Here is a 20,209-nt window from a genome sequence, read left to right as displayed (position 1 = left end):
CTCTAATGAAAAGGCCTCCCTTTGACTATGATGAGCTCCTCAGACAAGCTAAGAAATATGTCAACATTGTGGAGGCTCAACGACTAAAACCCAACAAGTAAAAACTAGTTACTCGACCTGTTGGGAAGATCAAGTATAGACCATCGTCAAGGGTCAAGGCCTTGAGGCTCTTCTCTTCTTACACGCCTCTTAAGGTGTTCAAGAAAAGGGCATTACAAATATAATGTGAAGAGAACTAGGTACTTAATGACCTCCCAGCTATGGGAAAGAGGCTAAAAGAACTAGGTACTTAATGACCTCCCAGCTATGGGAAAGAGGCTAAGCAACACCAGTTTAACCTCTTCTGCTCACTCTACTATGACTATGATCACACAACATGGGATTGTCTAAAGCTTAGTCAACAACTCCATCCAGCTCAATAATAGGTGATTGATCTTCTACTGTCAACCGACTACTACTCATCAATTGAGTTCCTAATCGACTATGAAACCTTCTATATGTTTCACATTGTTATTAATTGAGTGCATCACACAATTGATCCATCAGTTTATTGACAATAGCCAACAATTGATTGATTACACCATAAACTCTCTTAAATCCTGAATTCATGATTTAGGATTCATCAATTGATTGGTAATCCAATGTCAATCGATTGACACCTTTGTTTTGACCTTATCAAAGATGAACTCTCCTCTTGTTTAGTATCTGATTAATTCTAACTTATCAAAACTTCTCTTGCATCCTATGTTGTTTTAAATTCCTACACATTTAAACATATATATATTAGATAACAAAATAAGGCCTAAAAATCTTTTTGTCAAAATATTAAAATTATAGTCAAATCATTTATGATATTAATAGATTTATATCAGGGATATCAATTACAATTTGAACGGGTGAATTCACATATTAATAAATTTTTTAATAATCCATGTATTCAATTCTTACAATCCGATAAATCTTGAAAGTGACCGACTTGACCTCCTTTGAAATTTTTTATCCGCTATCAGAATAAATTGGGAAGCACATATGGGTCTTGACAAATGACCCAACATCACGAGTTTTTCAAATTTCTCAAGTGAGATTTAAACCCTCATTATATAGGGAGTTAATCTCATCTTTTACCATTGCAACATAACCATAAGGACAAATTCACTTATAATATTTTTTTAATTGACCTCAAGTATTTAGTTTACATCGACTAAACCTGAGAGTGATCGATCCGATTCCATAAAAAATTTTCACCGACCACCAAGATAAATCAAGAAGCATTTGCAACAGGCGACTCATCAATCTAGTGTTCTTAGATCAACAATTCATTAAGATAAATTTATCGGTTAATTTATCAAAGTTGAAAGTCGATACTTAGATGCGTGAGAAATTGAGAAGGTGTCTGCCTCTTAATAAAAATGATAAATCTCAGTCAGTCTCATGGACTCAATCCCTGGAGGTGGTCGGCCCGGTCCCACGGAAGTTTCCCACCGACCACCAGGGTAAATCGGGAAGCGCATACGACGGTCAATCCAGAGATGCAGATGTCCAGCATCTTTGATTGCGTTCCCCATTTGGAAGAAAATTCTTACAAATACGTCATAGCTGGGGATCGAACCGCGGGTCCCTAGGTCACAATCAGGTCATATTTCTTGCCTTATTTAAGGCGCTTTATCCAAAGAAAACTTTATCGGAGTTAGGGAGGTGAGGGAAGAAAAACATCAACACCGGAAATTAACTTTTCAAGCTCAACATGGGAACCTTGCCTTAATTGTTTGGGATACTATTAACAATATAGTGAGTAATCAAGTGAAACTTGAACTTCTAAATTATCAATATATATATATATATTATTCATATTGGAATGCTGCCTTGAATTATACAATGAGACAAAATGGGACCAACATTTTCCTTGTGCCTCACTCGAATCTCACCTATGGTGTCGCATGACCGCAAGAGAGGTGACTCATGATTGTCGGCGACCTTACTTCCGGTGCCAATTCGATAGCGGCCACGAGCGAACTTGCAGCCGCGGACAACCTCGCTCATGGCCACATGCAAACTCACAACCACGGGCGACCTCAATAGAAATAAGGCGACAACGTACTCATCATATTGTTTTATTTTTCTCTCCTTTTCTTTTTTTTTATTTTCCTTTTCCTTGGCAATTTTTTCCACCTAATTTCCTTCAATCCGCCCTCAACACATGCTCTCTTCAATCCGCACCTTAACTCATCCTCCACTCGATAACTCGGCCACTTATCCTTAACAAAAGGCAGCTCACCTTATTCACCTTCATCAATTACCTCCATCTCAAGCAAGCTCAACAACCAACTCCAATCCACCTTGGGATCAAGCAAATTCAAATGTCATGCAATCTATCTCAACCTAAGTGGAACCACCTCAGGTGATCTAAACAAGCTTCAATTAATCAACGCAGCTTTCTCATCTGGCTGTGAACCTCAAATTAAGGTTCGATTACATAAAAGACATTTACAATCTATTGTGAATAAGCACAGATCTGAAACCATTTTGTGCTCATGGCAAAGAAAGATTTTGCTTAAAAACAGATCTATTCTTTATTCATGAAACAGGGAGTCAATTCAAACGAAACATGTGGATTGATTTTGAAGTGAAGTTTATGAAAGTTATTTTACATGATTTGTTTTCAGGAACAAACATCTCCTTTAGCAGGTGCAAAAGTTCATCTAATTCAAAACATTACAACAGAAGAACAGCAATTGGATAATCATTCTGCCATACGGACATTTTGAAGTAGCATCCCAAAAATTTTCATCTCTTTACTTTGAATTTGAATATGGGTGATTGCTGTGGTTTCCGGAAGATAGATCGATGAATCAGGTCAAATACAAACCAGTCGACGATTATGCCAATAGCCAAGTAGAGACTGTCAGCAAGGAAATCATAGTCCCAAAACCATATCTGAAGAGTAACTCAGCATCTGTGTTCTCCAATCTCTCTTGTAGAAGATTCAACCACTCGTGGTAAATACAATGCAATTCCTGTTGATCGTGAATTATTAGATCCACTCCTCAAACAAAAACATAGGCTGGAGGAAAATACCTTTGTTTGCTTGTTGCCATCTTTCTCCAGATCAGGTTCATTTTCAATTCTCAATTGGTGATTCTCACCATCTTCCGGCAAAAATTGAGCTTCAGTTTGTGGTGGAGCAGACAAACCCACATAGGCTGCATCAGTGTGAATTGTTTTCATGACCGAGCCAAAAAAGCTTGTGACAGGTACCTTTACGTCATTGCAACAAAATTAGATGAATCGTCTATGGATTTCTTGGACAAGAATGAATGCAGTGAAGCACAAACCTATCCCATCACATTGAATCTAGGAAAAACATTCATAGTAATGTATATTCAAGTTGGATATTTTGACAAGTACCTCGGTCAATGGTCGCTGATAGAGATCCATTCTGTGATATGCCGTAGACATCAACATGCTAGGGTTATATGAGTTAAAAAGGCTGAAAACAGAACAGTTAGAGATAGGCAAGAATATATATGAAATTATATATTCTTTACTACAAACATGTGCAAACCGAATGCAATAGAATTAGCAGTGGAATAAATATGTAATCATATAAACATCAAAATTCCATTCGATAATAATTTCGTACAAAAAAGAGAGGGAATCTGACACCCTTGATTCCCTTGCCTTTGGTGAAATCATAGGAATCCATGACAGAGCAGCTAGAGAAAATGAAAATGGCCACAAGAAAAAATTTCTACTGCTCTAATGAAAGGCATTGGTTAATGACCAATTAAGCAAACATATCAATCAGGATGGATCTTACATCAGGATAAGGGAATAGAGTGGGAATTCTTAATTATTGACTAAAGTGAGGGGTCTAGACATACTTGTATAGATTTCTGGAAAACAAAATTCAGTGGCAAAGAGTCATGCCGGAGTTTCAATCCAAAAGGATATGACTTTGATACAATATCGTGTTGTGCTAATACGATTTCAATATATTTCCATTTTTAATATAAATATATATTAATTAAAAATAGTATTCAAGAGTGTACTCGATGAGTCAAAAGGACATGCACCACCAAGTAAAAAATCTTGGTGGTAGAATAAAAAAATACGAGAGAAAGTGACGGAAAAATGAATCTATAATGTATTATATACTTGTAAGAATGAAGAAATTTTAAAAAATATATAATAGGCAAGAAAGAGATCAAGAAAGCAGTGAATGAAGCTAAGAATGAAATTTTTGAATACTTATATCGAAAATTAAATACAAAAGAAGGGAAAAAACATATTTACCGAATAGCTAAACCGAGAGAGAAAGATAGAGATTTTTTTTCAAATAAGATGTATGAAAAATGAATGCAATAGAGTACTAGTAATAACAACAACCAAGCATTATACTATATGGATCTTTCTACATCATTGGACTCTATCCCTTACTATATCATTATCTATACTTAAATAAAATTTATCTTGTTTTATTGTTGCTAACCAAATCATTTTTGATCTTCCTTGTCCTCCTTTGAGGTGTGTATTTGTCATAGTTTCGCATCGCCTAACTGAAATATTTATTGATCGTCTAAGTACATATTCGTACTATCTTAAACATGTCTCTTGGAGTTTTTCCTCAATAGATGCAACTTTGACTTTCTCTGTAATGTTCTCATTTCTTATTCTATCTATCCTCATATGTCCACATATCCATCTTAACATCCTAATCTCTGCAACTCTCATCTTTTGAACATGTGTTCGAGTAATAGCCCAACATTCAACCCTATATAACATAACAGATATAACCGTCGTTTTATAGAACTTTTTATTAAGTATTAGAGGTACTTTACGATCACATAAAACACTTGACGCTCTCTTACATTTTAACCATCCTACTTGTATTCTATATAAGACAATTATCTCAATCCCTCCATTATTTTGCAAACATGATCATAAATACTTAAAGCACTCAGTTCCAGACAACTTGTCATTTCCTATCTTAATAATTATCTCGTTATGTCTAAAATTATTAAACTTAACTTCCTTATATGCTGTCTTTACTACACTAAAGCTTAAAACTTTTTACTTCTAGTGTTTTCCGCTAAAATTCTAGTTTAATATTTACTCCTTCATGTGCCTCATCTATCAAAGTAATATCATTTACAAATAATATGCACTACGGTACTATCTTGAATATGTCCAGTAAGTTCATCCAATGATTAGTATAAAAAGATAGAGACTTCTCCCTATATTTATTGAAAATGCTTCAATTAATCCGCTTGAAGTCTTCTCTAGTCGTTATATCCTCATATATATCCTTAATTAGTTTAATATATGTTACGCTAACACCTCTTTTTTCTAGAATTCTCCCTATAATTTCTCTTAAAACTCGATTACATACTTTTTCTAAGTCAATGAATATGTAGATCTTATTTTTGCTCCTGATACTAGCAAATATGAGGAAATAAAAAAGCAATAGAAGAGATATTTTCATTGACTTTTTAATGAAGATTTAGATTGCCAACTTAACTTAGGTAATTTAAGTAGGTCAAATGAATAGAAAATTAAATTTTTTATCGTAGAATTCAAACTTCAGAAATAGAACAAACTTTAAATGGGATGCAAAATGGAAGAGCAGTTGAACTAGATGATATTCCGATAGAAATATAGAGGTGTCTAAGGAAATAAGATATTAAATAACTTATAAAATTATTCAACCTGATATTGAAAACTAAAAAAGGGAGGATAAGTACTCTAGTTCCCTTATATAATAATAAAAGAGATGTACAAATTGTGCAAACTATATGAGTATTAAACTCATAAGTCATACCATGAAACTTTAAAAAAAAGTAATAGAAAAAGACTAAAAAAAGAGATCACAGTGATCGAAAATCAATTTAGATTTATGCCTAAAAGGTCAACAATAAATGTTATACATCTTCTCAGGTTACTAATTGAAAAATATCAGGAACAAAACAAGATTTATATATGGTATTCGTCAACCTAAGAAAAGCTTATAATAGAGTCCAAGAGAAATTATATGGAGAACTTTAAAAAAGAGAGATATTAGCATAACGTATATTAAACTATTTAAGGATATATATGAAAATGTAATGATAAGAGTGAAAACTTCAGACAAATTAACCAAAGCGTTTTTTATAAAAATAGGGTTACATCAAAGATCAACGTTAAGTACCTATCTTTTTACACGTTAAGTACTCATCTTTTTACACCCATGGATAAACTCACTAGACACATCCAACATACGAAACCGCGGTGCATGTTGTCCGCAGATGGTATTATTTTGATAGATGAAACACATGAAGTAAATGTTAAACTCAAATCTTGGTGGGAAACACTAGAAATGAAAGGTTTTAGACTTAGTAGAGTAAAGACAAAATATATAGAATTTAAGTTTAATAATATTAGACGTAATGAGATAAATTGTTGAGATAGTAGATGATAAGTTATTTATAACTGAGAGTTTTAAATACTTAGGATTATAGTCCCCGGAGCCATGGTGCCGCGGTAGGACATCCAGGTTGTCACCCAGGCACCCGCGGTTCGATCCCCAGCTACGGCGTATTTGTAGGAATTTTCCTCCAAATGGGGATCACAATCAAAGGATGTTGGGCATCTGTGTTGGCCGCTGTGTGCGCTTCCCGATTTACCCTGGTGACCGGTGGGAAACTTCCGTGGGATCGGGCCGGTCACTCCCAGGGATTGAGTCAATACGACTAATTGGGATTATCATTTTTTTTTTAAATACTTAGGATCATTTTTGTAAAAGGATGAAGGTATTGAGACAGATGTCTTACAGAGAATACAAGCGAGACAGTTGAAATGGAAGAGTGTTAGGTTTTTTGTATGATTGTAAAATACCTCTAAAACTTGAAGGAAAGTTTTACAAAATGACAATTAGACCCGCTATATTATATAGAACTGAATGTTGGGCTACGACTCGGGTACATGAACAAAAGATGAGAATTGTAGATATGAGGATGTTAAGATGGATGTGCAAATATACAAGGATGGGCAGGATAATAAATGAAAATATTAGAAAAAAAAAGTTAGATTGCACCTATTGACGGAAAGCTCTAGGAGACAAGTTTAAGATGGTACAAACATGTCCTTAGATAACCAATAGATACTCCAATTAGACGATGTGAAACTATAGTAAATGTGCACATCAAACGAGAAAGAGCAAGACCAAAAAAGACTTGGTTAGCAACAATAAAACAACATAAAATTTATTTAAATATAAATGACGATATAATAAGGGATATAACCCAATGTCGTAAAAAGATCTATATAACTGACCACGCATAGTGGGATAAGACTAAGTTTTTGCATTTGATAAAAACTTTAGCATTAAATATTACTTTTTCTCCCCTTTCTAGAGTTGTCAGACAAACTGACCCATGACAGGGTAGCCGATCGACTAAAAATGCATCATCTAGCAAGGCAGGACGGGCTAGGAAATCCCCAATCCAATCCAACTAAGATGGGTTGCGGGTTAGACGGGTTAGCCCACCAAATATATATATATATATATATATATATATAATTTCTAATTCTTTATTTCACACTTACACATATTAACCAAAGCAATTGACATAAAAAATTCATAACTTTCACTACAAAAATATATATATCACCATAATCCATAATCCAATTTTGGAAAAAATAAATTTTCTTCTCAACCTGCAAACCAACCTGAGCCCGCCCCGCCACGCTTGGACCCGCAACAAACTAAAGCTAGCCTATTTAGATCCGCTTTTAAATGGGTTGATAAAATTTCAACCCAATTTGCTTAAATTGTTTGATAGGACAGGACAAGCCAACTTGACAGGCTAAACCCAAATTGACGGCTCCACTCCTTTCCCATCTTTGTTTGCTAAAAACCAACATGTATACCCTCCACCTCGCACTTGGGGATGTTTGACAATTATCGTCCGCGACTACCTACTACACCTATCACTTCCCTTCCCATTCGCACCCTATAGCCCGCACAAGCCCTACCCACAATTGCCTATGATAACCATTTGTGGCCACTAGTCAACCACCCATGGTCGTCTGTCGCTCGCCATCCACGACCACCAACATCCCAAAGCCATGCACTATTTGCCACCTGCAACAGCAACCACACATGCTACAATTATGAAACACCCTCTTTCTCCAACACTAATTTCTTCCTCTCCTCTCTTTCAATCTTTCTTCTTTATTTCTTTTTCTCTTTGCTTCGGTGTGTTGATGTCGATGTCGATGCTGAGAGTTTCATGTGTTGGTCGGTGGGTAGAATGATAAATTTCGCTCATACCAACCAACACAAGTCGGCACTTCAAACGTTGGTGGGAAATCATCTTTAAAACTATGAATGAGAAAAAGAAATTACCTGACTATAATAGACCCAAATAGAAAAGCATAATCTTAGCCTAAGGTTATTTTGCAAGATAAAAATAAGCATTACAAGAGTTTCAGAAGCATTGAAGAAGTTCCATACCTGCTTAAAGATGCATTACTGTACATATTTAACTTCTCAAAAAAAGCAAGGGTGTAGTAAGTGAATCTATCCACAACTGACACGCCAATCTGTGACAAGCATACAGAAAATTAGACGGGGGTAGAAGCTATCCAAGTGACAAGAGTGAAGCCAAGATGTAAGAAAAGTAATAAAATAGCAAAGCATCTTTATAAATACCAAATGGAAGTAGAAGACTCGTTCTTACATCAGAGTCAAGATGGTGAGAATAGGAATTTTCACCTTTCATACTACTACCAATAGCCAAAACACCAGGTGATTGAAGCTGCAGAACCCAGGAATATCATCAATAACCAAAAATGGAAATGGAATTAATAAATATACATGCCAGATTCCATGCAATGAGAATATGCTTAAATGCAATTTATTTCTCAGGTAGAAAACCATAACCATATACAAGATATTGTGAGTACTCTCCAGTAAGTTAACATTGCAAGAAGACAAAATCTCTAAGGGATGCAGATCTTCAATTACAACGATTGCAGTAACCATATAACCAACTGGTATATTAGAGCCACATGGCCCAGACGGTAGCAAGTCACATGCTGGATTACAGTTTCTCAGTATAGAGAGAAGAATTCATCTTTAGAGCATTTGAAACAAGAACACTAAGGGCAATTATTGTTTAAATATCTGTGGGCAAGCAGATAAAACCTCTATGTGGTGCCAACCAAAGAGAAAAAAAAATCATAGCAGGATGTTCCTGAACAATCATGAGGCAATAATGCATAGTGTAAAGAGCATATCAGGTCTGGTAAAACCAAAAATGAAGTGTCTCTTACATGAAATCATCTTTATCACAATCTAGTTAGCCACAACCACGATTATTTGTCATTCACTGTAGTAACGTAATCCTCCTTAGTCCTTTCTCCTTTCTATTTGCTAACCCACTTATGTACTCAATGGAATTTAGCTTACAGATTTTTAATAAAAATAGCCACTACTAAGTTGTGATATGGAGAAATTAGTTCAATTACGAAATGTCTTTAAAACATTATTTAATCTTAAGCGTTAAAAAATTATGGAGTTGATCTCACTAAAATGTTAGAAGAACTATTGCTGACACAATGCACGACAATGTTTTAGTATCTATAAGGTATAATGAGTTATAATTTAATTGACTTTTAGTTGCTATAAATGTATATTTGGAGGTAACCAAACTAGGTAGAAGATGAGCGAGACCATAACTCCAAACTCCAGTTTAAACCTTACTATATTGCTTAACTTTGTGAGAGTTACACTTCACCACACAACTACAATTGAATAACAACCTTCCTCATCTTTTTTTTTTTGTATGATCACCTTTCCTTACATGCCTAACAAGAATAAAAACGACAAGGGAAGGGACTACTTCAATTATGCTGAATATTTTTCAATATGATATCAATTGTTTAAGTTAAAAGGAATTGATGTAGATCGACGAATGGCTAATTGGATGAGCATAGCCAAAGATCCACAAAGTTCATCTACTTCCTATAGCTTGGGGAGAACACATTGTCAAGGATGGGGAATGTGTGAATGACAAGTGAATGACCTGGTTAAGGAGAGAGTGAATGTGACACTGTTATGAACAGGATGTATTAGATACTGTGGTCACATAGTGAAAATTGTCAATGCAGCGGTTTATGTATTGAATGAAATAATTATTCTCTATCTACAGAGTATTATAATAGGAAAAATGATCAAGTAGAAAAGAATTTTTGTAATTAAAAAGAAGAATAAAGTCATGACCTCTTCCTTTTTGATGTTTAGAACAGCAATTTTGATCCTATTAAAAAGCAAGACGTAGCTACAAAACAGTTGGAACCTACTCAATATGGCCAATTAAGTTACTAACCAATTTACTACAAAATCTACACCACTCCAAAGAGTTTTGTAACAGGCCACTTAGAAACTATTAGTACTTTCATCAGCTTGGTTCTGTGATAGATTAGATGTACAATAAAAAGAAATTTCTAGGAAAATGGGAAGTCTTCAACCACTCATATATAAATTTGTAGTTAAACATTGGTAACCACAAGCCAGCATTGAATACTGTGAAACCACATGAATCAAGAGAACATTTTGAATCACCTTTTCTTATCAAAGTTCAGTGAGAACACTCACAATCAAATATGGTACTTCTGGAAAATTGTGTTTTAACCTTTGCACTAAATGCTATAGTTTGGATCTCTCCTTGAGTGGATCATGTGAGTTTCAAAAGACTCCATTGGTCTTTAAAGAATCTTTTTATGTTGCCTCTGATATCCAATGATTTGTGTTTAAAACAATTTATTGACAAAAAAAAACAAACTTCACTATCATTTCATAGTAAGTATAAAAACTTAATGATACCTTATGAGAACTAATTCGGGCAAATACAGCTTGATGATGGATTGATAATACCTTAATTGAACTAAAGCATCCAAATGATAAAAACATAAAAACAAAAACAAAATCAAATTAAAAATAATGCATAAATTGTTGAATTTTTTATTGCAGTAAAAGTTACATCAGTGACAAGAGAAGGACCTGATTGAAAAGAGTTGCAGCTTGGCAGGTGTCAACCATTATAAGCAGCTCCTTGAATCTGGTAAGATGAACAGAGACTATGATGAGTTATTTATGGAACTAATAAAAGAAAATCATCAAAAGATAAGCATAACCTATGCGAGAAAATAAGCTAGTAGACTGCAGTAAAATTTTCTTGAATATTAAAATATATGAAAGTTGGAACTAGAATCAGAAGAACCTGATGCTAGCATAAATAGATAATAGAATAACTATGATTCCTCACCTATTTTTCTCTTTCATCTGCTTCACTGCATCTGCTAAATCATGGCTCTGAAGTTCTTCAGAGTCTTGAAACTTCAAAAATTCATCCCCTCCATGACCTGTCATATATAAGAGAATGTGGCTACCTTCATCACTTAAAAGACGCTTCGATCTTGGAACAGCAGGGTCGTGCCTTCCAGTTAAAACTCTCATGAAATTTTCAACCGTGACTTCATAACCACGATAATCAACCTAAGATTTAAAAGGAAGTGTTTGTATTCTTTAGTTATATTAGACCAAAATGTAAAATTAAATTTACCAATTCAAATTTTATTTATTCATATCACCAACTCACTTTTATGTGAATTGTCTGAAGATATTCTATTCATCCTGACATAAGAATCGAGTCTAAGTTACACTTACTTCAAAAAGCCATTGCTAGTCTATTATCAATTATATTAAGATCACTAAACTGTGTGAGAAATTTTGCCTTCTGAAAAGTAAGCCATTTTAGTTTCAAACAGAATCATAAAAGTTTGAATACATAATAACTCTGAAACATCAAATTGCAAAAATAAATAATTGAAACAATAAGGAAGTAATTTCTAGAAGGCATTAGGTGCACCCCACCAGAAAAAGGATGGAAAGACTCATAAGTCCAGATAAGTCAAAATAGAACTGTTGCTTTTAATCTAGATCCCCATTGATAAGGAAAAATAAGCCTTAGAATTGTTTTTCTCATTTGTATTATAAAAGAACCCCAATCTTGTGTAGAGAAGATAATTACAAGCCAAGGCTTAATTTTGTAAGCCAAACAATGGCAACATAATCAGTCATTGCTTCATGTTTCTATTGCTTCATGTTTCTTTTAGCCATTAGCTTCTGTCCAAAGGGAAAGAATCCCCCCCCCCCCCCCCCCCAAAAGAAAGTTCCTTTATGTATGTGTATCTGCTTGAAAACCTTGAACTAACTTTAGTTTCCAAAAATTTCTAGGAAGAACAAAAGTATCATTTGAACATTGAAATCCTATTAGGATCCAAAATTAGCCATTCCAAATCTTCTTACGCTGTGGATCCAAGTTTCACAAAAAAAAAGTAGCATCGAAATAAATTCCTGCATCCAGTATTGGAGAGGATGAGCCTTGGTGAACATGTAATGTTTCAAATGCAACAACACAAGGGATTGTTGCAAGATGCAACCTCTCTGCATTGAAGAAAGAATATGTAGATTAACCAGACTCAGATTTCACATTAGCAAGAGCCTTCACAAAGACTGCCCTTTTTAGCAATAGTACCAAAGGTAAGATCAGCCATTTAAGAAGATACAAAAAGGAGGATCAAACAAAGCCTACCTAGGTGGATTGATTGGCAACAATAGCTTTGAAGTCAGTATAAAAATTTTATAAGATCAGGAAACAAGTAGAGAATATGGAACAGATATTAAACATCATCTGAATAGGTAAAATATTTCTATATCAGCTAGTCAAGCATAAAAATGCAATAATTGCACAATAATTTGCATATATCCTGCTGATGGCAAGATAAGATCCAAGAAAAGGGCCTAAGAGGAATTAGAGACCTACTTCAACATTGTCCCCATACAAATTAAGCTGGTGATTTTCATTGTTAAAAACTTGGGCAGGGTAGCTGTTCCTCATGTTACAAGCCATATCATCAGCAAGCATGAGTATTATTCGCTCATCTGGTATTCCTAATCGCTTCACTGTCCTGAAAGAGAATAAATTGTTGACACACCATAGCAACATATCACTCTAACCTAAGGCATGGTACGCTTCCAACTAACCTGTATAGAGATAAAGTATTTGCCATATGTCGATAGTTAAACCTAGCAAGACAATAGCAACATATCAAATGAGAAAACAGAAACAGTAAAAAGAAAAATGAGAGCATTTTAAGTGGTTCAAGCAATTCAGAGAATGTTGATCGTGAGCAAATTAGAGGGTAAGTGATCAGCATTGTCAAAAGTGAGAGACGGCTATTACATGACTGACAAATATTTGTTCATACAATCAGTTGCTCCCACTTGTGAAGAAAAAGTACCATTTCTACCTCCAATTTAGAATGCCAAAAATTAATCTTAGGACAACAAAGTTCATCCTTTGAAAAGCAATTTAGCAAATATTTGATATTCAAGTTCAAAAGTTTACCAGCAACATTTCCATTTACTTGAAATGTTTTCCATGAAAAGGTCTCAATTCAGTTGCTGTAGACTCAAATAACAAATTCCGTTATATTCAAGTCATTCAGTTAAACAGCACTGTGTTAGTCATGATGAGAGGAAATAAAATTGGTGTAATTACCCATACTAAGCCTCTGTAGATATTGCACCTTTCCATGTAAAAGTTATCATCCTCTTAGTCATGATGTAATTATTTTCCATCAATGCTATTGCACTGCGTTAGTCATACTAAGCCTCTGTAGCTATTGCGCCTTTCCATGTAAAAGTTATCATCCTCTTAGTCATGATGGAATTATTTTCCAACAAAAATTTACCAGCAACATTTCCATTTACTTGAAATGTTTTCCATGAAAAGGTCTCAATTCAGTTGCTGCAGACTCAAATAACAAATTCCGTTATATTCAAGTCATGCAGTTATACAGCACTGCGTTAGTCATGAAGAGAGAAAATAAAACTGGTGTAATTGCGCATACTAAGCCTCTGTAGCTATTGCACCTTTCCATGTAAAAGCTATCATCCTCTTAGTCATGATGGAATTATTTTCCAACAATGACGAGCTTAGGTATCACAAGTAGGGTTATCCAACCTGGGCAACCAGATTCGCTGTCGCAAACCTTATTTGCATCAGAGGTAAGTTGTCTAACACAGATAGAGAGAACAAAAGTGTCATAGATCTTAATATCCATTAAAATCACGAATCCAATGCTTGAAAGGGAACAGAAAATGAGTAAAAGCAAGGAAACAAAAAGGCATCGAGTTCGTGTTTAAATTACCAGTAGCGAGAAGTGCAGACCAAGACAGCCCAATTGTTGTGGTGCATGCTCGCCCAGGATGAAGAGGAAGCAGTCAAAGGGACTGAAAATAACAACAAAAAGAGTAACCGAAAACAGCAAATCGTCGACGGATCTCGAGTCGCCATGGACGCCCGGCTCTTGTTCCAGCCACAATATGGAGCTGGAGAAGCAGTGGCAGAGGAATCAAAAGAACGCCTGAAGGGAGACGACGGTGGTGAAGGCAGCAACGGATGGATTGAGGACCGACACTGTCAAGGGCCGTCGGAATTAGGTCAGTATTGGGTCTCATAATCAAATTTTCTATGATGTTGAAAATTAAGAGCAACGATAAAAAATATAATATGAAAATATAATATGACTATAGATTATAGATCTTATATTTATACAATAAATTTCACATTCATATAGTATAATGTATCATGTATTTTTATATTATGTTTTCATGTATTTCTCAAAAATTAATATAAAAATTAGTGTTAATGTTGATAAATTAAATAATAGGCATTATAATCAATTTTTCTATAATGCAATTAAATAAATTGAATATGAAAGCTAGGTAATATTAGAATTGTCAAAAGGACCAACCTATGATAGGGCAGGCCAACTCGTCAGATATCTATCATATGGCGAGGCGAGATGGGGTGGATCGATCCACTAACTTGACGAATTAAAAAATTTCCAATCCAGTCCAACTTAAGACGGGTTGTAGGTTAGGTGGATCGACCCATAAACCTGTCAAAAAATTAAAAAATATAAAAATTTTTAAGTTTGGATTTTAGTTTAAACGGATCAAGTTAAACTTTTTAAGTTTGGATTACGGTTTAGACAGGTCAAGCTCATTAATTCATTGAATTTTTTTTTAATTTTAAATTTTAAAGAAAAAAAATAAATTTTGTCAATCCGCGGGCCTAGGTAAGTCAATCCACCTGAAAATAGATTGATAAAATTTCAATTCAACTTACTTAAATTGTTCGACGAGACGGACCACTTCGACGGATTTAATCTAAATTGACAACTCTAGATAATATCAGACAATTTGAATTCAATAATAGAAAATAATATTTATCATTAGGGAGTTCATTCCTAATATCAATGTACTAAATCCAATTTCGATGGTAGTCCGATCCACCTAATTTTTCCATCAAATAGAATCGAACCGTGTGACGATCGTGGGGCTGATCAACTGCAGTTTCTCGATTTACCTCCTCATAAATGATCATGGAGCCGATCATGTGGGACCGTTGAGGTGACAGATTTCACCTTTTGCAGAAGAACAGTATAACGATCTAAAACTTTCACCAATAGTCCTACCGTTGTACCATGCCCCAGCGCAGTATCTCTCATATATTCACTATAATATGAAAAGGGACAGTGACCTGAGGATATTAGCGACAGAGGCAAGCCCGATGTCTTATCATTCATGTTTCACCGTGAATGACAGGCAAAAGGCTACAACATATTTGATAGTGATCACTCAAATGAAAAATTGATATTCATAATAACACATATATACACCTTGAATGTCTATTGAAATCCGATACTACATCAGACATGACATAATAGGGATCGTTGATCATTTGCATATCTTATGTATTTTGAAGATATAAATATTTATTTTTTATTAAACGAAACTATAATTGTGAATATAAATAGATAAAACAACTAATTAACTCTTTGATTAATGAGATTGAAAATCGTGAGGAAAGGACATGTGTTAATAATAATCTTAAAATTGTTATTAATTTTAAAATTAATGCCTTGTATTCAAACTCATCATGCATATCATGGTTAGGTTTCTCTTTGTCCTCACTAAATAACATAGGTTCTAATTTGTGTGTATATGTTGATAAAAACTAACATTTACTTATGTATATGATGGTATTTTTTATGGAGATGATCGCACTAATTAAAGCATAGATGATACTATTTTTTGTAACAAATAGCTAATGATGATTCAAAAAAAAAAACTAATTAAACTTAATATTTAAATTTATTAACTAAATAAACAAAATGATTTTTAGAAAAAGAGAATGCATCTATACGAGAATTATGCAAATTGAATTAGATGTCAAACTTGCCATGAGCTTATCATAATAATCTCAGTTGATAGAAGATTGCAATTTTGACTAAAAAAAATCCTCTTTCTTATTTTTGTCGAATCAAGAGAGGTTAAGGATGAATAGTCATTCGCTTTTATTTATACTTGTATCTAAATTTATTAGTATACAATAGAACTATAGAAAGACAACAACATAAAACACAAACACAGTATGACAAACCAATTTACATGGTTGGTTCCTATTTCACGTACGATTTTCTCCATCTCAAATACCTTCGAAGGGCGGAGAACCATCTTACAAAACTTAAGCTTATAGCAAAATAAGAAAGAATTATGGAATCAACGTTGCTTTTCCCTTGACTTGCTTTCTTACACTTGGAATGCTCAAGAAAGCTCAATATTTGTAACTTCATTTGCCAAATCCTCTATCTTGTCGATTGGCCCATTGTAGCATTTGTATCGACGGTTGAATTTGTCAAATCAATAACTTTTTTGTTACATTCCTATAGTAACATTAGTTAATTGATCATGTATCAATCAATTGCCCAATTGACTGTCTCTCAAGCAAAAATATTCTCATTTGTACATCCAAAGTCAACTGCTCAATTGACTCAATAATTAGTTATGTGAAACTAATCATCCATCAATTGATACATTAACAACATTGAACTAATGTTTAATGCCTGAATGAATAGATGAGTCATACCTGACCATTGCTTCTCGTTACTAGCTAATTGAATAGTATTTTGATGTATAAAAAGGATTTAAAGTTAGCCACTATATTTTTAATATGTGTGTCAAGTGCGCAAATGCAGAATACTTGATAGGAAAAGTCCTGGTGGGATAGAGAGACCAAACGACATACAAGAGAAGTCCTAATTGATTAGGTACACTAGACACTAGGAAAGGGAAGTCTAAATGGGTTGACAAATTAGGCATTTGATAGAGGAAATCTTAATGGGTTAGCAGGACCAAACATGAAGCAAGGTAAGAAGTACAAGATAACAAGGGAAGATAAGTCTAAGATGTTGGGTTGCAAGGGTGCAAACATAGTCTCACATCTAAAGTACATGGAAAAGATCATGGGGTTAAAAGGATGGAAAGTATCTCCATTGGTATGAGGCTTTTTGGGAGAGCCCAAGAACAAAATCATGAGGGCATAGGCCTAAAGTAGACAATATCATACCATTGTGGAGATATTTTGATTCCATCGGTACTAACAAGTGGTATCAGAGTGAGACCGCTCTTCACCGGACTAACCGCCGGATGAGTCATGATCCAAATCTAACCATGTGGTTTGAACCTTAAAACAAAGGAAGTGGATGCTCCCGTGTCTGAATCAAGAGGACCAGACACCAGGTGAGAAGTCCTAGTAGGTCGGGTGGACCGAGGGGCAAAAAGTCCTAGTTGCGACTAGGTGGGAAGTCCTAGTAGGTCGGATGGACAGAGGAGCAAAAAGTCCTGGTGGGTCAAGGATTCAGACATCAAAAACGACGTTGAGGGGGCCTGTGGTCCTTTGTTTGAGGGAGGATTGTTGGGTTGCAAGGGTGCAAACATAGTCCCACATCTAAAGCACATGGAAAATATCATAGGATTAAAAGGATGGAAAGTATCTCCATTGGTATGAGACTTTTTGGGGAGAGCCCAAGAACAAAATCATGAGAGCTTAGGCCCAAAGTGGACAATATCATATCATTGTGGAGATATTTTGATTCCATCGATACTAACACAAGAGAGAATCTTCTAGTAAAACAAACTATGAGATAGAGTCTCTATGCTTGGGACGAGAGTAGCTCTATACAACTAGGCACTAACCTTACCTAGAAACTAATAGGAGTTTCAAAGTCACGATTATTAAATAGCTAACTGAATTTCTCTTGTGGTCAACTAGTTTGTAAATGAGGTTATTGACTAAACTCGTCTTGGAAGAGAAGTGTTAGTTACTCACATATACTAATATATCTGTCGTTTAAACTAACCTTGTGGTGCAAGAAAAATAACTAACTTTAGAGTGACCGTATAGGATTCTCAATCAACTGGATAGGTGACTGTAAGTTGAATTTGGGCCATTGGATGTATGAATGAGTTCAAAACTTAGTTAGATGATGATGTGTCAACTGACATGGTAGAGATAGAGGAGTTGGTGCAATCGGACCATGGTTAAGGTTGGCCAAATTTAAATAAGATTATGCTATTTGATCAATATGTTAGAAGGAAATTATTAGCGATTAAGATAATTGTTAGAAAAGAGGAAGATTATTGGTATAATTAATAATCAACCTCTAGTCAAGGTTGATCAAAAACTATGTAAAAGAAAAGTTTAAGCAAGCCAAAGGTGACCAAATGCTTGACGGTTGGCTGAAAGTTCTATAGGAAGTTGGCAAGAGAGAAGTTTAAGCAAGTCAAATATGACTAGATATTTGGTAGTTCTTGGAAGTCCAACAAAGAATTGATAAGAAAAAAGTCCAAGTGAGTCACGATTGACTAGACAGTTGACAATAATGGAAAGTCCTAACAAGTCATGAAGGATTGGATGACAAACATGTGATGAAAGTCCAAGCATATGTTTGACAATTAGATATGAAATCTAGGTGATTAATTATCTGATGTCTGACAAGGAAAAAGTCCTAAAGGAGTGAACTTTAGACATGAGTGAAAATCCTAAAGGAGTAAACTCTAAACAAATGGGAAGTCTCGAAGAAGTGAACTTTAGGCAAGTAAGAACGTCTCAATAGATCAGGTAGATCAGATATCAAGTATATATATATATATATATATACAGGAATGATATCCTGCGCGATGAGTTTACGCGACTCCATGCGCGATAGCCGACGTGGCGAGGAGTTTCACTGTTCATCTTCCACCGTGGCCGAAACCCCGCCTCTCCCAAAATCGCGCAGCTGATTCTAAATTCGAGCTTCCGTTGTGGTTGAAAAGGAAGCAGAAGGTATGCGACTGCAGTAGAGGTGAAGAACGAGAAGGGTGGTCTGGTTGTGGAGAAGGCCTTGTCCTTCAGGGAGGAGAGCAACTTCTTGTCGGATCTCAAGGAATCCGAGAGGAAGGCGCTGTGGAGCTCGAGCCGTCGTCGAGGAGGCCATCCTCAAGAACAAGCTATTTAGAGACGAGTTAGATCCGTCGGAGGGAAGGAGAAGGTCCATGGAGAAGGGGGAAAACTGGAACTTGACAAATCTGCTGAGGCGAAGCACACCGACGAAGAAAAACCCGACCTCTCTACCCAAAACCTTAAATCCTATTCGCTCCTCTCGCGTCGCTGCGTTCGGCCCGCCCCTTGCTCGCCTGTCGCTCCTATCGTTTCGAGTTCCCTACTCGAGTTTGGTTCCGTTTCAGGTTTCGACCCTCGGTGCGAACAGAGGAGGAGAAACGCATCGGAATCGAAGATCTCACTCTCAGGTATCGGATCGCGTTCTCTTTGGCCTCTATCCACTGTCACAGAATTTGATGCGATTCCTCTGTTTAATCTTTTTCTGGCTATTTAACTTGAAGATCTGACGTTTTCTGATATTGGGTTCCTGGTTTGCCTTCTTGCGCTGCTGTAGGTCTGGTGCTTTGCTTTCGATGAATCTTCATAAATCATTTTTTTATTGACAATGTGTTCTTTTGTAGGTTTTTTCTGCAAGATGTACGTTTCTGATTTGTTATATTATTGTGGATGGTGGAATTTATGGTGTTGGTTCAATAATTTTATTTATTTATTTATAGTTACGCCCATGAAGATGTTCCTTGGATTTCTTCATGTTATAGTCTTTGTTCATGAATTTGATAGTGAGAATCTCATAAATTCGTAGTTTATTTGATTTCCTCGTTTGTTATCGGTACCGTTTGGTGATCCTGTAAATTTCTTAGTGACACTAG

The 20,209-nt window shown here is 35.3% G+C and overlaps 1 protein-coding gene across 1 annotated transcript; it reads right to left on the bottom strand.

Annotated features, from left to right (window-relative positions):
• Positions 1 to 2,589: 2,589 nt before the first annotated feature.
• LOC141816769 (uncharacterized) lies at positions 2,590 to 14,531 on the bottom strand. Its single transcript, XM_074704501.1, has 10 exons — positions 14,257 to 14,531; positions 13,088 to 13,129; positions 12,867 to 13,011; positions 11,307 to 11,536; positions 11,042 to 11,099; positions 8,718 to 8,795; positions 8,492 to 8,580; positions 3,406 to 3,487; positions 3,076 to 3,255; positions 2,590 to 3,014 (listed from the first exon to the last, which is right to left on the bottom strand). Exons 1-10 carry the CDS (start codon positions 14,400 to 14,402, stop codon positions 2,877 to 2,879), a joined length of 1,188 nt encoding a protein of 395 aa, XP_074560602.1. The 5' UTR covers positions 14,403 to 14,531; the 3' UTR covers positions 2,590 to 2,876.
• Positions 14,532 to 20,209: the final 5,678 nt, after the last annotated feature.

This window comes from Curcuma longa, unplaced genomic scaffold (assembly GCF_044706935.1).
Source record: "Curcuma longa cultivar G26 ecotype Majalengka, Jawa Barat unplaced genomic scaffold, ITB_CL_G26_1.1 contig_18109, whole genome shotgun sequence".
In the NCBI taxonomy this organism is placed as follows: domain Eukaryota; kingdom Viridiplantae; phylum Streptophyta; class Magnoliopsida; order Zingiberales; family Zingiberaceae; genus Curcuma; species Curcuma longa.
Note: the sequence above shows the minus strand (reverse complement) of the source record. Positions and strands in the feature narration are given on the sequence as shown.